At 63.0% G+C, this 13,705-nt stretch overlaps 2 protein-coding genes across 2 annotated transcripts; one reads left to right on the top strand and one right to left on the bottom strand.

The window, feature by feature from the left end:
- Positions 1 to 2,782: 2,782 nt before the first annotated feature.
- LOC309574214 (NACHT, LRR and PYD domains-containing protein 12-like) lies at positions 2,783 to 6,581 on the top strand (the record flags this gene model as incomplete). Its single annotated transcript, XM_082283656.1, has 6 exons — positions 2,783 to 4,452; positions 5,000 to 5,131; positions 5,365 to 5,535; positions 5,758 to 5,931; positions 6,055 to 6,225; positions 6,380 to 6,581. The coding sequence occupies 6 exons, from the start codon at positions 2,783 to 2,785 to the stop codon at positions 6,579 to 6,581; spliced, it is 2,520 nt and encodes an 839-aa protein (XP_082139782.1).
- Positions 6,582 to 7,131: 550 nt separating this feature from the next.
- LOC309574086 (antigen WC1.1-like) lies at positions 7,132 to 13,420 on the bottom strand (the record flags this gene model as incomplete). The annotated part of the gene is made up of 14 exons (XM_082283439.1): positions 7,132 to 7,247; positions 7,429 to 7,569; positions 7,803 to 7,886; positions 8,100 to 8,195; positions 8,345 to 8,488; positions 8,572 to 8,943; positions 9,030 to 9,338; positions 9,414 to 9,863; positions 10,007 to 10,321; positions 10,395 to 10,700; positions 10,774 to 11,091; positions 11,180 to 11,580; positions 12,499 to 12,559; positions 13,351 to 13,420. 14 exons carry the CDS (start codon positions 13,418 to 13,420, stop codon positions 7,132 to 7,134), a joined length of 3,183 nt encoding a protein of 1,060 aa, XP_082139565.1.
- Between the last annotated feature and the right edge of the window lie 285 nt (positions 13,421 to 13,705).

Raw genomic sequence — 13,705 nt, 5'->3', positions numbered from 1 at the left:
AACCTCAGCAGGTTCTTTTAGCCCTTATTTCAGAGCAAATCAGGCTGTGTGCTGCTTGCCCATCTGCCTCCATCAGTTACTTTGGACCCACCAAACCACCCACCAGTGCCCAGCCAGGTGCATGTCATGCCTAAGAAATACTCAGGCTGCTTAAATCCCAGTGCAAATGAAAATCCTGCCCATGTTTGAAGAGAGCTGCAGAATGAGGGGCTGGATGAGGGAACCCAAATCTCCCAGGACAGGCTGTGCTTCCAGGGGCTGCTTTGGGATGCAGGTACCCACACCCCCTTAGGGCAGGGATGAGCAAGGTTATTCTGCTGTAGTCCTTGGCTCCAGGAGCTGGCTCGGCTCAGACAGGCTGGCACGGACAGGATTAGCTGTGGCTGATGCTGATGTTCCCTCTGTTCCCTGTCTGGTCCTGCACCCAGCAGTGCCAGCACTCCCTGCTCTTTCAGAGACTTGTGCCAGGCACAGCCAGGACCTTTCCATGGCTCCAAACAGCTGCTTCCCCTTCCTAATGCCTCCCAAATCTGCTGATCTACTGACAGCAGCAGAGGGGCTGAATTCCTGCAAAGCTGGTGAAAATCCACAGTTTAATGCAGGAGACACCCCCAAACCACCCCTTCCCAGACTAGCAAAATCTCTTTGCTACTTCTGTATCAGGCAGGAATATCCTCAGGGTGGCAGGAGGAGGGAGGGAACCTCCTGCAAGTGGGAATCGCCAGGTCTGGTCCCCAGAGCCTGGATGAGCCGAGGTTGGGGGTTGCGGTGGTGGTTTCCTTACATTCACACACTCTGCCTCTGCCTTCAGAGATAAACAGCCCCACGTGATGTTCTCACACGCCTTGGACCGGAATTCACATTATATTTAAATTCTGAATTTAAACTTTTTTTTTAACTGAGGTAGGAAAAAGGGAAGCAAAGGAAAAGCTGTAGAAACAATAAACTTCCCCCGTTTCCCCATGGCAGGGTCACATCCCCCCTAATGCAGCACAGGCACAGCAAGCAACAGCCCTGGCTGAGACACAGCAAGGTGAAAATGGCTTTTTCAAGGTCAGAGGGAGTGGGAAACATTTAGAAACAGTGCTGCTGGATTTTCCCCCTCCCTCTCAGCTCACAGCACCTCCCAGGAGGAGTTAGCAGGGATAAAGACAGCCCTGACTCCTGGGGAGCTCCCTCCTGCAAAACCCACACGGGAATGTTGGTGGCAGCAGCATCCTTGGGAGGGAACATAGAATCATGGATTTATTCAGGTGGGAAAAGCCCTCTGAGATCATCAAGACTAAACATTCCCAGCACTGCCCAAGGCCATCACTAACCCATCTCCCCAGGTGCCACATCCACACAGCTTTTAAATTCCTCCAGGGATGGGGACTCCACCGCTGCCCTGGGCAGCTGTGCCAGGGGTGGACAACCCTTTCAGTGATGGAATTTTCCCCAATATTCAGCCTAAATCTCCCCTGGCACAACTTGAGACCATTTCCTTTAGAGAGAAACAGTTATCCCCAGAATTATTTGACATCCTGCAAGCAGGAAGGACAGGGTGATGTCTGGCTCTGAGCAGGGAAATAAGGAATCCATAAGGAGTCCTTAAACTCCCAATGTGCCTTAAAACATCCTTTCCCCCTTTCTCAGTATCCCTCTCAGGCAGCTTTGCTAAACACATCATCCTGAAGCTTTTTTTTTCCGTCATGGAAAGAAAATCATCACTCAAAGACAATAAAAACATCAAGAGGGTTACCCCCACCTAATCCAGACACAGGTGCGCTGTTCATAAACTGGAGCAGGCAAACCAGGAGAGCAGGTCACAGCACAGGCTCGCACCCATTTCATCCCTGAGCATCCAAAGCTCCTAAAGGAGCCTCTCTCCTTTCCTAGAGCCCCAGTTACGACCCACCCACACCTGGAGAGGGGGGAAAAAGCCACACAGCAGCAAAACCCTGTGGCTGTTCAGGCAGCACCATTTATCCTCACCTCGAACTCCCGGGAAAGCAGGATGAAGGACGTTTCTCACAGTGGAATGACTTGCTGCAGCAGTCAAGGTGGGTTTGCCTGGCAGCAGGAAGTCCTTGCAGTGAAAATTCCAGCCCTGCTTTTCCTGGGGGACTGTTAATAGCCTGGAATGCTGAGCAGCCTCATCTGGAGCCTCCCCACCAGCTTGCATGGGCCTGGGCTCTGAGTTCAGTCCTGGGCACTCCTAATTGAAGCAGTGCAGGGGGACAGGGTCACCAGCTCTGTCCAGGCAGCTCATCCCTGCAGTGAATTACATGGGCTTGTAATTCCTCAATTAATGTGTTGTTTAAAATCATGCAGTCACAGAATGGTTTGGGTTGGAAGTGACTTTAAAGCACAGAGCATGAAGTGCTCTCAGCATTTTCTGGCAGCCAGCTGAGCAGATCTTTTCCTCTTGGGATGGGATTAAGGATATCTCTGTGGAGATCTGTGCTGTGGAGCCCAGTGCCTTTGTCCCCTGGAGCATGAGTCAGAGGCTGTGGGCAGCCTCAGGCAGTCGCATTTGCTCCCAGGTGGATGAGGATGATAAAACAAGAGTTGATAGATCAGGATCAGAACCTGGAAAAAGAGCCCCCAACGATCCAGAGTCCCCAAATCCTCACAAATTATGTCCTTATTGCCCCAGCTAGACTTAGGAAAGCCCTGAGAATTGGAGTAAGTGGCTGCTGATGTGTCGGGAGTGTGGGTGGGCTGGTGGGGAATCTGTCTGGGCTTGGCACTGACCCTGCTCCTCATTGGCACAGAGCACAGGCGGAACAGCAGAGAGCACATGGTCTGGGAGTCCCGCCAGGACAGGGAGCTGGGCACCCGTCCCAGGGAGAGCCCATCCTTCCACAGACACTTCACCACCTTGACCATCACCAGGGAAGCTTGGAGCAAGCACGGAGCCAAGGATGGAGCAGGGGGAACTAGCCAGGGATGTGCCAACGCCAGCAGCAGAGCAGCCACGGCCGTCACCACCACGCTGTTTGAACCCAGTGGAGATGGGCAAACCCCGCAGGTCGTGGTGCTGGTGGGGGCCCCGGGGATGGGGAAGACGATGATGGTCAGGAAGGTGATGGTGGAGTGGGGAGAAGGGACGCTCCACACGCATTTTGACTTTGTCTTCTGCGTTGACTGCAAAGCCATCACCCTTCCCATGGAAGCCAGCGTGGCAGACCTGGTTTCACAGTGCTGTCCTGGCCTGCGAGTGCCAGCTGGGAAGATCCTGGATGACCAGAAGAAGATCTTGTTCATTTTTGATGGCTTCGAGGCCCTGGGGTTTCCCTTGGTTCAGCCTGAAGCTGAGCTGAGCTCTGACCCCAGGGAGGTGAAGCCGCTGGAGCTCACCCTGCTGAGCTTGTTGAAGAAGACTGTGCTCCCCAAGGCCTCTTTGCTCATCACCACAAGGCCAACTGCTCTTGGAAGCCTGGGGCAGTGCCTGGAGGGTGAGCATTACGTGGAGATACTGGGATTTTCGGCAGCCAGGAGGGAGGAGTATTTCCACAGGTATTTTGAGAACCCCAGCAAAGGAGACATGGCGTTCAGGTTTGCCAGAGGCAACCAGATCCTCTACAGCTTGTGTGTCATCCCTGTTATGAGCTGGACTGTCTGCACCATCCTTGAACAAGAGCTTTGTGGGACAAAAAACCTCCTTGAGTGCTCCAAAGCCACCACAGGGATGATGATGTTCTACCTCTCCCAGTTACTGAAGCACAGGAGCAGGGACAACCCACAGGTCCTCCAGCAGTTCCTACTCCAGCTTTGCTCCTTGGCTGCTGATGGCATCTGGAAGCACAAGGTCCTCTTTGAGGAGAAGGAAATCAAGGACTGTGGCTTGGACCAGCCAGGTCTTCTCCCCTTCTTCCTCAATGAAAGGATCCCAAAGGAAGGAAAAGACCATGGGAGTGTCTATGCCTTCATACACCTGCATCTCCAGGAGTTTTTTGCAGCAATGTTTTATGTTCTGGAGGATGATGGGGAAATGGTCAGCAGCTTGGGGAGGCTTGAGAAGGATGTAAATAAATTGTTAGAAAGCTACAGCAAGTCCAGGAAGGATTTGAACGTAACAGTGCGATTCCTCTTTGGTCTGGTCAGCCAAAAATCTGTAGAGTACATGGACAAAACCATTGGGTGCAGAATTTCACCACAAGCCAGGGAAGAGCTGCTAAAGTGGCTTCAGGGGAGGCACAGAGGCCTCTCCCAGCCTGGCCAAGCACTGAAGGTTTCAGAGATGGACACTTTCCACTTCTTGTTCGAGATGAACGAGAAGAGTTTTGTGCAAAGTGCTTTGGGTCATTTCACTGACCTGGACTTGCAGGACACCAAGCTGACCCTGTACGACCAGATGGCTCTTTCCTTCTGCATCCAGCACTGGGATGGACTGGGCTGCGTCACCCTCCAGGGATGCTCCTTCCACTGGCAGGATCCTGAGGCAGAGCTGGATGCGTCGGTGCCTTGGTAAGTCCTGCCTCTCCTTTCTTTAATTACCCAAAACTGCAAAGATTTCTCCTTCTCTGCCCCAAAGGATGATTTTAAAGCTGTTTCAGCTCCTCCCTCCCAAATACCAGCTTGGCCTTTCCCTGGGTGTTTAGTTCCTCGGCAGAGGATTTAATATTTTTGGGGAGAATAAAGAACACGTGGGCTCCTCCATCCGTTGCCCACTGTGGGATTGATGGTGATGGAGCTTCTTGGCTCGACCTGGCCAGGCCCACCTGTGCCCAGGTGTCACTCTGGCTTCTCGTCCCTCTTCTCCCTCGCAAAGGGAGATACCCGGTGCTGGAATGCTAACTGCACCCTGTGGTTCACCTTACATCGCCCCGGGGGACTCCAGCGGCAATGCTCGAGATCCTTCACACCTCCAAAGCCACAAAGGTTCCTCCTGAGGAGCCCTCCCTTGCGCTGGAGGCTCTGCTCGGGGTGGGAGGGGTTGTGTGCCGGTGGCGGAGCCGGGAGCTCCCGGCACCGCTGAGGGCTGCGCGTGCCCCGCGGCTCTGTTCCCCTGCAGCTCGGGAGTCTCGGGAGCCGGAGGACATCCCGGTGTCCTCGCCGTGCGGCGGCGGCGGGAGGAGCTGCCCTGCCCCATACACCTGCTCTGCCGGGCGCTGCGGCACCGGGGCAGTGCCCTGCGGGTGCTCCGGTGAGAGACGCGCGCGGAGCCCAAACCGGGGCTAGAACCTGGGGTGTGGGTTGGGGCACCCGAACTGCAGTGCAGCGGGTGAGTGGGTGGGTGCTGCCCTGGGGACACGGGCAAGTGGCCAGGGGGAGGCCGGGCCCCATTTACCTGGGGGTGGGTGTTGTCCCTCGGGTTTGAGGGCAGGTGAGCAGCCGGGACAGGTGTGCTGAGCCCCCGTTCTCCGTGCTCTCCCGCAGGCTGCAGTGGTGCCGGCTGTCCGAGAGCTGCTGCGCGGAGCTGGCGGCACTGCTGGCAGAGCACCCTGGCCTGGCCCGGCTGGAGCTGGGTGACAGCTCACTGGGTGACAGCAGCGTGCGCCTGCTCTGTGAGGGGCTGCGGACTCCAGGCTGCCGCCTGCGCGTTCTGCGGTGAGCACCCCCGGCATCCCTCGGGCATCTCGCACAGCGTGGACGTGAGAGCTGGGGAGGTGCCCCAAAGGGTCCCTCTGGGGCGGCATTGTGCCTCTGTCCCACTCTCCCAGGGCAAGGAGCTCCAAGGTTGTGGCACCAGGGTGGGGTCCACCACCATGGTGGGGTGGCACTGAGGGCACTCAGGCGGCTCTGAAGGTCTTTCCTGGGGGTTCCCATCAGGCTTCGGTATTCCCGCATCACCAGCGCCTGCTGCGAGGATCTCGCTGCTGTGCTGGGCACCAGCACATACCTGGAGGAGCTGGATTTGTCCTTCAGTGAGGGGCTGCGTGATGCTGGTGTGGAGCTGCTGTGTGAGGGGCTCCAGCACTGTGCCTGCCCACTGCAGACACTCCGGTAATGGGCTGTGGGATGGGCCACTGCTTCCTCCTTCCTATCCAGAGCTCTCTCCTTCCCACCTGGGGCAGCTCACCAACCTGAGGCCAAAGCCCTCCTTCCCTGTTTCCCTCGGCCCCACAGGCTGGGCAGCTGCCGGCTGTCGGGCGCCTGCTGCCCAGCCCTGGCCGCGCAGCTGCTGCAGGGGCCCCGTCTCACCTGCCTGGACCTGAGTGACAACGAGCTGGGAGCCCACAGCATCCTGCAGCTCTGCCAGCAGCTGCGGCATCCCGCCTGCCCGCTGCGGAGCCTGGGGTGAGGGCCCTGCCATGGCCCCTTCCATGCCCGGCATCCCCGAGCTGGGCAGTGGATGCTTCCTGACAGGCAGGGGCGCACCGGCATCCCAGCTGCTTCAGCACCGCCCTACCCATAACACCTTCTCCTCTTTTCCTGCATCCTCCATGGCCAGGCTGAGCACGGACGGCTTCAGTCAGGCCCTGCTGCAGGAACTGGACACCCTCCGGGCACTGCACCCCACCCTGAAGATTGGGAACCTCCTGGAGCATGACGTGCCACAGGCGGGGGCCATGGCCCGGCTGCCCTGCCGCCGCGGGCTCCTGCCGGGGGGCAGGAAGATGCTCCACTCCTTCAGGAGACCTCCCCTCCTTTAGGAAAAGTCTGTGCAGCCACTAGAGCCATTCCCAGCCCAGCTCTCAGTGTTGTCAGTGGGTCTGAGCCTGCCCCACCAGTGGGGCACAGGGAGCAGGTCCTGCTGCATCTGTGGGGGTTCCGGGTCCTGCCCTCTTCCTTTTCCCCTCAGTGTTGGCGGGAACAGTTGTGTGCATTTGGCAGTGACAAATAAAGATCCTGCAGCCAATCCAAGCAATCTCCCTCTGCTCTTTCCCCTTTAGCCCACCATACCCAGGGATGCACCTGTGCTTCCAGTTCCTGCCCCACCTACCCGAGAGATGACTGATGTACCAGGGACGCACGTGCCATCCCCAGAGTGAGGTCCCAGCCATGGGTATGAGTCTCTGACGAGTTTGTGTTTTAATAGGAAAAAAGGAAAATTCAGACAGAAATCCAAGAAAATCCCTACACAGGAGCTGTTTTCCTGCACTGCTGCACAGGGAGGGGTGACCTCTGTGGGCAGGGCCACCCCTTCCTGGGGACAGGGCCCCACCACAGCGCCACACACGTGTCCCCAGGGCTGCGGCATCCTCATGGCGACGGCCCCAGGGCGCTGCTGCCGACATCATCATAGTCTGTGTGCACCGGGGACTGTTCCGAGGGGGTCCTGGTGACTCCTGGGGCACTCGGAGGGGAGTAGATCCCACCTTGGGGACAGCACAGAAGGGTGCAGGGCAGCAGACGGCTCCGTGTCCCCGCTGACAGGCCCCACCTGGGGTCTGGCTGCAGCACCCATGGATCTGCAGCCGGATCCCTGCCCACCCCCACAGCCAAAGCTGCCATGGAGTGCCTCTGCAGAGGGGACAGGGCAGCCGTGAGCCCTCTTACCTGTGGGGAGGACACAGATCCACCTCCTCTGTGCCACGCCCTCGGAGATGTTCCCAGTGCTGGGAGCGGGGGGCTCCTGTGGCACACCCAGGGCATCGTCGTAGCCATCCGGGGTTCCGTGCTCGGGCAGGGCAGGGGGCTCTGGGACAGGCACAGGGGTCCATGGCAGTGACCCAGCGGCCCTGGCAGGGGTCTGGCTCTGCCATGCTCAACGGCCTGGCCACCGGGGATGTGCTGGTGGCCCTTGGGTCCCACAGGGAAAGGCCATGCTTGCCACACACTAACAAGTGTGGGACTTGTCCCCTCAGCTCCCCTGCCCGAGTGTGTGCCATGTCCCCAGCACACCCCACTGGCTTCCTGCCCTGTGGCCCTACCTGGGCTTGCCTCGGTGTCACTCCCCTCCACGCTGTCCCCGGTGTAATAGGGCAGCTTCTTCACCGACCCCTCTGACAGGGAACCTGCAGGGGAGAAACAGGGACTTGGGCGTGGCCTCAAGCGGCACCGAGGGTGACGCAACCTCACACCACACAGCGGGGCTGCCCTGGGACCGAGGGACACCCCCAGCCCCTGGCGAGGAGCCACTGCTGGGCCACCGGGACCCCGAGCTGCCATGGGGCTGTGGGGCAGAGCCCCCTCTCCGGGCAGAGCTGGGGCACAGGGGCTGCACCCACCTGGGCGACTGGGCACCTCCTGGTACTCCGGCATCGCGGTGTACTCCAGCTCCTCGTAGACAGCGTTGGAGACGGCATCTGCAGCTCTGCCAAGCCCTGGAACGAGACGCAGCGTTTACCTGGGGCCCTGGCCACCGTGGGTGGCAGCGGGGACACTCCTGCCCACCTTCTGAGCCGTTCCACAGCGCGGGAGCCCCGGAACCCCCAAACCGGGTCTGTGCCAGCCCCCACCCGCCAGGACCCACCTCGGCGCCAGGCGCGGGCACGGCACAGCAGCACGGCCAGGGCGCCCAGGGCCACGCACAGCAGCGTCCCCAGCACCACGCACAGGACAGTTGGCACAGGCACAGTCCCCGCGGTCACCGCTGCGGCTCTGCTGCCACGGACACCTGTGTGGGGACACGGGCAAGAAGTGAGCGGAGCGCGATCCCAGCCATCCCGGTCTTGGCGGTGCTGGCACGGGCCGAGCTACCTGTGCTCGTGGCACCGTCGGGATGGGGGGTAGTGTCCGTCTCAGCGATGCCATCACTGTCCCCATCACAAGCCACGTGGGCGTCCCCGCCTGGGCCGCAGCTCTGCAGATTCCAGGGTGCCGAGGGGCACCCCCAGAGCGAGCGGGCCCCGTCCTCACAGCCCACCCAGGCCAGCCAGGCGGGGGCCGGCTGCCGGGCGGGGACGGCCGACAGCCAGCCCCGGTGCCCACAGCCCAGCTGTTGGCAGACGGTGTTGGCGGTGCCGGGGCTGGTGCCGTTGGCGCACACGCGGCCCCAGGTGCCGTTGTGGGACACCTCCAGGAACCCGCGGCAGCGCCCGCGGCCGCCCGCCAGCCGCACGGAGAGCTGCTCTGCAAGGGGTGCAGGGCGGTCACGGCACGGCCAGCAAGCCCCCGGGGGCTCTGCTGGACCCCGGTCTGGGGTGCCCGGCACTGACCTGAGCAGACGGCCCCTGCCCCTCCGCCACGCCCGCACTCGCGCCGTTCCGAACGCCCGCATTCCCAGAGAGACTCCTCGCTCCCGGAGCAGGCAGGGATGTACGGCCACAGCGGCCCCGTGCCGGCACCGAAGCGCGCCGAGCTCGGTGCCTCCAGCGCCGTGCCACAGCCCAGCTCCCGGCAGACAACGGCGGCGTCCCGCAGCTCCCAGCCTTCCTGGCAGACGGCGCTCCACGTGCCACCGGAATAGACCTCCACACGCCCGGCGCAGCGCCCAGAGCTCCCCACCAGCCTCACCCGCCGGCTGCCTGCGGCCACCGAAGCACCGGGTTGGGGTGGCTGCCTGGGCCACCGCCACCTCCAGCCCTTCTCGGGACACCCACCCGAACAGACGATGACCAACTCCTCAGGCCTGGTGATTGATGCAGGGCCCATCCCTGAGACATCATCCATGTTCTCCAGCTCCTCACCCATCTTCTCATGGCGTCTTGTTGTTGCAAGGCCTGTCCCAGTGACATATTCCATCTCCTCATCCATCTTCCCACCGCTGCTGCTCAGCGCAGAACCCACGTCCAAAATGTCCATCTCTTCAGTCATGACATCCATCTCGCTGGGGCTGCTGCCGCCCCCAACAGTGGCCACACCCAAGGAGATGTAAACGTCCATGGGAGCACCACAGCCCAGCACTGCGCAAACCATGTGCACATCCCATGACTTCCTCTGCTCCACAGGCACACGGCGCCATGCCGGGCTGGTTATGGTCTCCTCCAGCCGCCCATCGCACAAGCTCTGACCCTCCACCAGCCGCAGGGACTCGACAGAGCCACCAACACCTGCAAAATCACCAGCAGAAGCATGGGGCTGTGGCACCTGGCTCAGACCATGCTTTGCTCCAAAACATCCCTGCATCCTCTGCTCCCAGTTCCTGGCGGGTCCCAAAAGCCCTTAAAGCACCTCCCGCAGGTGCCGTACACACCTGAGCAGTTGACGGCAGCGGCGTTTCCGGGGGCACAGGGGGGCTTCCCCAGCACGGCCACGGGGCACTCGCCCGGGTGCCGCTCGCTCCCGCTGCAGCCGAAGGCGTCCGGCCGCAGTGGCCCGTCCCCGCTGCCAAAGGAGCCTCCCGGGGGCACGGTGAAGGCGCGGCCGCAGCCCAGGTGGCGGCACAGGACGTGCGCATCGGCCAGCTCCCACTCGCTGGCGCACACGGAGCCCCACGTCCCCCTCACTGCCACCTCCACCCGCCCGCTGCATCCCGAGCTGCTGTTGCCCAGCCGGAAGCCCGTGTAGGCTGTGGCAGAAAGGGCGTTGAGGGGGGCGATGGGGCACGCAGCCCAACAGCCCCCGGTGTCCCCGGCACTTACGGGAGCAGATGACGCTGGCAGGGCCGGTGCTGCAGCCCTGGCTGTGGGGCCGATGCCGGGCACAGGCGCTGAGGAGGGGCTCGGTGCCATTGCACTGCAAGCCCCCGCCCCAGAGCGGCCCCGATCCTGCCCCAAATCGCTCGCTGCCGGGGATGGAGAGCGCCGCTCCACAGCCCAGCTCCCGGCAAACCACCTGGGCCACCTTCATGTCCACCTGATCCTCGCAGACACCCACCCAGGCCCGGCCCTGACGTACCTCCAGCCGCCCGGCACACGCTCCATCACCTCCGACCAGCCGGGAAAATCCTGCGGAAGCAGTGCACGATCAGTGTCCAGGGACGTGCATGAAGTGCCACATCCGCCCCAGTCCAACTCCTACCTTGGCAAGTAACAGCAGTGTCGAAGTTATGGATGCTGCCATAGGGTCCCCAGCCACGGATCTCGCAGTCCCAGAGAGTGGACTCATTTCCTTTGCAGTCCACCCTGGCCAGACTGACGGGCCCATCCCCTGCACCAAAGCGCTCCAGGGCAGAGTAGGCACCGGCAGCCGAGCCACAGCCCAGATGCTGGCACACCACCTCGGCGTCCTCCATGTCCCAGAAGTCATCTCCCACCGAGCCCCAGCGTCCCCGTAGCTTCACTTCCACCCTCCCGGCGCAGGGACTGCCGCCGCCTGCCAGCCTCAGCTCCACGGCATCTGCACCGGGACACCGGCACGGCTCAGCCCTGCCGGGGATGCTCAAGCACAACGTGGCAGCCCCGGCACGGCCAGCGCGTCACCTCACCTCTGCAGGTCACCCCCACATCCGACTCGTGGCCGCAGAAGTGCTGTCCCCATCCGAAGTGCGGACACTCCTCCAGCGCCTCCTCGGTGCCGCGGCAGAAGAAGGGCTGGAGCCAGATGCGCCCGGTGCCCTGCCCGAACGGGGCGTACGTGGACGCCTTGGCCACCCGGCCACAGCCCAGCTGCCGGCACACCACGATGGCCCAACGGGCTTCCCACTCGAAGTCGAAGACGCAGACGGAGCCCCACTCCCCGCCGTGCTTCACCTCCACGCGCCCGGCACAGCGCCCGCCGCCGCCCACCAGACGCAGCTCCCCGGAGCCTGCGGCACGGAGGCTGCTGAGCCGGGCCCGCCACCGCCGCGGGCCCCGCTCCCGCCGCCCGGCGCTCACCCGCACACAGCTGCGCGCACACCAGCAGCCCCAGCGCCACCATCGGCCCCATGGCCCCGGCGCCGAGCCCCGCGCAGCCAGGGGATGTCTCGGCAGCGCCCGAGCCAACGGAGGCAGCAGCAGCAGCAGCACCAGGGCACCCTTTATCAGGGCCTCATCTCCCGGCTGCGGGGCCGCGGCCTCCAATAACCTGCTCCGTGCCCAAATATGAGGCTCGCCTCCGCTTCTGGCGTCACACAGCCCGCCACAGTGGGCTGCCACCCGGATGTCCCCGGGGGGAGACAGCCCCCCCCACAGCACCTGGCCTGCGGGGGCCCTTCCTGTACCCCCCCCGTGCCTCCAACTCCGCTGCTGGAGCCTGCCCAGAGCCATCCTGACTGATGGGGACACGCTGCACCCCAAATCCCACCAAAAGCCGCACTGCGACCACCCTCAGCCCCGGCACCTGCAAAGCCCAAAGCCCCCATCCTTGGGGTGCTCCCCGCCCGCCGTGCCCGCAGCCCCCGCGGGGGTGGCAGCTGCCGGCTCCCCGGTCCCTCGCGGCGGCGCTGGCACATGGCGCTGCTGCCGCAGCTGCGGCCCCGCGCTCGCCTCGCCGCCAGCGCAGGAAGGAGGCGGTTACCCCCCGGCGGCTCCCGGCGTCGGCATCGACCGCACGCGGCTCCTGACACCTGCGCTGCCACCGAGAACGCCGCGGCTCCGCGCTGCCCCTGCCCCGCCGCCCCGGCCCCCGGCAGCTCGGCAGCCGCGCGCTTCACGAAACTTCCCCGTCTCACCATTCACCAGGCTCTGCCAGCACGCTCCCAGCGCAGGAATCCACTCTCGCTGCTGGCGCCGCCGCCCCTTCACAGCCGCGGCTCCAGTGACCCGCGCTGGCCCCGCTGCCTCCCCAAACACACGCTCCCACACCCAGACCTCGCTTCCTCACCGCTTCCACCCCAGCTTTCCCATGGCACAGTCGCCGCTGGCTCCCTCGATAAATCCACTTCCTGCAGGCGCAGGAGCACAGAAACAGCCCGAGCTGGTGCCTCCAGAGAGGGACCCTGAGATTTGACCCCTCTCCCGTTCCAAGAACACCAAATTCCACACTAAAGTCTCTCTTCCTCCTCATCCTCGTCTCCTGCTGTGTCTCTCAGTGTCCCTCACCTGGCCGGGGCCACGGTTTCCCGGCACCTTTGCTATGCAAAGTTCCGGCACTTCCCACGCCCAGCAAACCGAGCAGCTGGAACTGCAGCTGCTCCCCATCCACCTGCACCCCAGGAATTCCTCACCAGCAGAGCGTCCCGCGGTCCCTCGCTGCGCGGCGGCGGCAGGGAGGAGCTGCCCTGCCCCGTCCCTCCGCGCTGCCGGGCACTGCGGCACCGGGCAGTGGCCCGGACCTGCTCCGGTGAGAGACGCACGCACGGCACGGAGCCCAAAGCGGGGCCGCTGGGTGCGGGCACCCGAAGCGGAGGGCGGTGTGCGGCTAGGTGGCTGCTGCCCCGGGCACAGGGGACAGGAGCTCTCCGGGCCCACGGATACCTCTGGGGACCCTCGGTCGGCTCTGAGGGTCTTTCCCGAGACTTCCCGTTGGGCTGCTGCATTCCCGCCTCAGCAGCCCCTGCTGCTGCGAGGACCTCAGCCACTGCTGCGCCCTTCCCACCTGGGGCAGCTCACCGAGCCGAGGCCAAAGCGCTCCTTCCCTGTTTCCCTCGGCCCCACAGGCTGGGCAGCTGCCGGCTGTCGGGCACCTGCTGTGCCCCGCTCTGGCCGCGCGGCTGCTGCAGGGGCCCCGTCTCACCTGCCTGGACCTGAGGGACAACGAGCTGGGAGCCCACGGCATCCTGCAGCTCTGCCAGCAGCTGCGGCATCCCGCCTGCCCGCTGCGGAGCCTGGGCTGAGGGCCCTGCCATGGCCAAGCCCAGCAATCTCCCTGTGCCCTTCCCCTTTAGCCCACCGTGCCCAGGGATGCGTCTGTGCTTCCAGTTCCTGCCCCACGTCCCCGAGGGATGGCTGATGTACCCGGGATGGAGGTGCCAGCCCCGGAGTGAGGTCCCAGCCCTGGAACTCGGTCTCCAGACAGTTTGTGTTTTGCATTGCTTTTGCATGGCCTGGTTTTTGGGAGCAGGGGGGGGGCACAGAGGGGGCTCCTGTGA

This window comes from Coloeus monedula (genome assembly GCF_965178545.1).
Source record: "Coloeus monedula genome assembly, chromosome: 6".
In the NCBI taxonomy this organism is placed as follows: Eukaryota; Metazoa; Chordata; class Aves; order Passeriformes; family Corvidae; genus Coloeus; species Coloeus monedula.
Note: the sequence above shows the minus strand (reverse complement) of the source record. Positions and strands in the feature narration are given on the sequence as shown.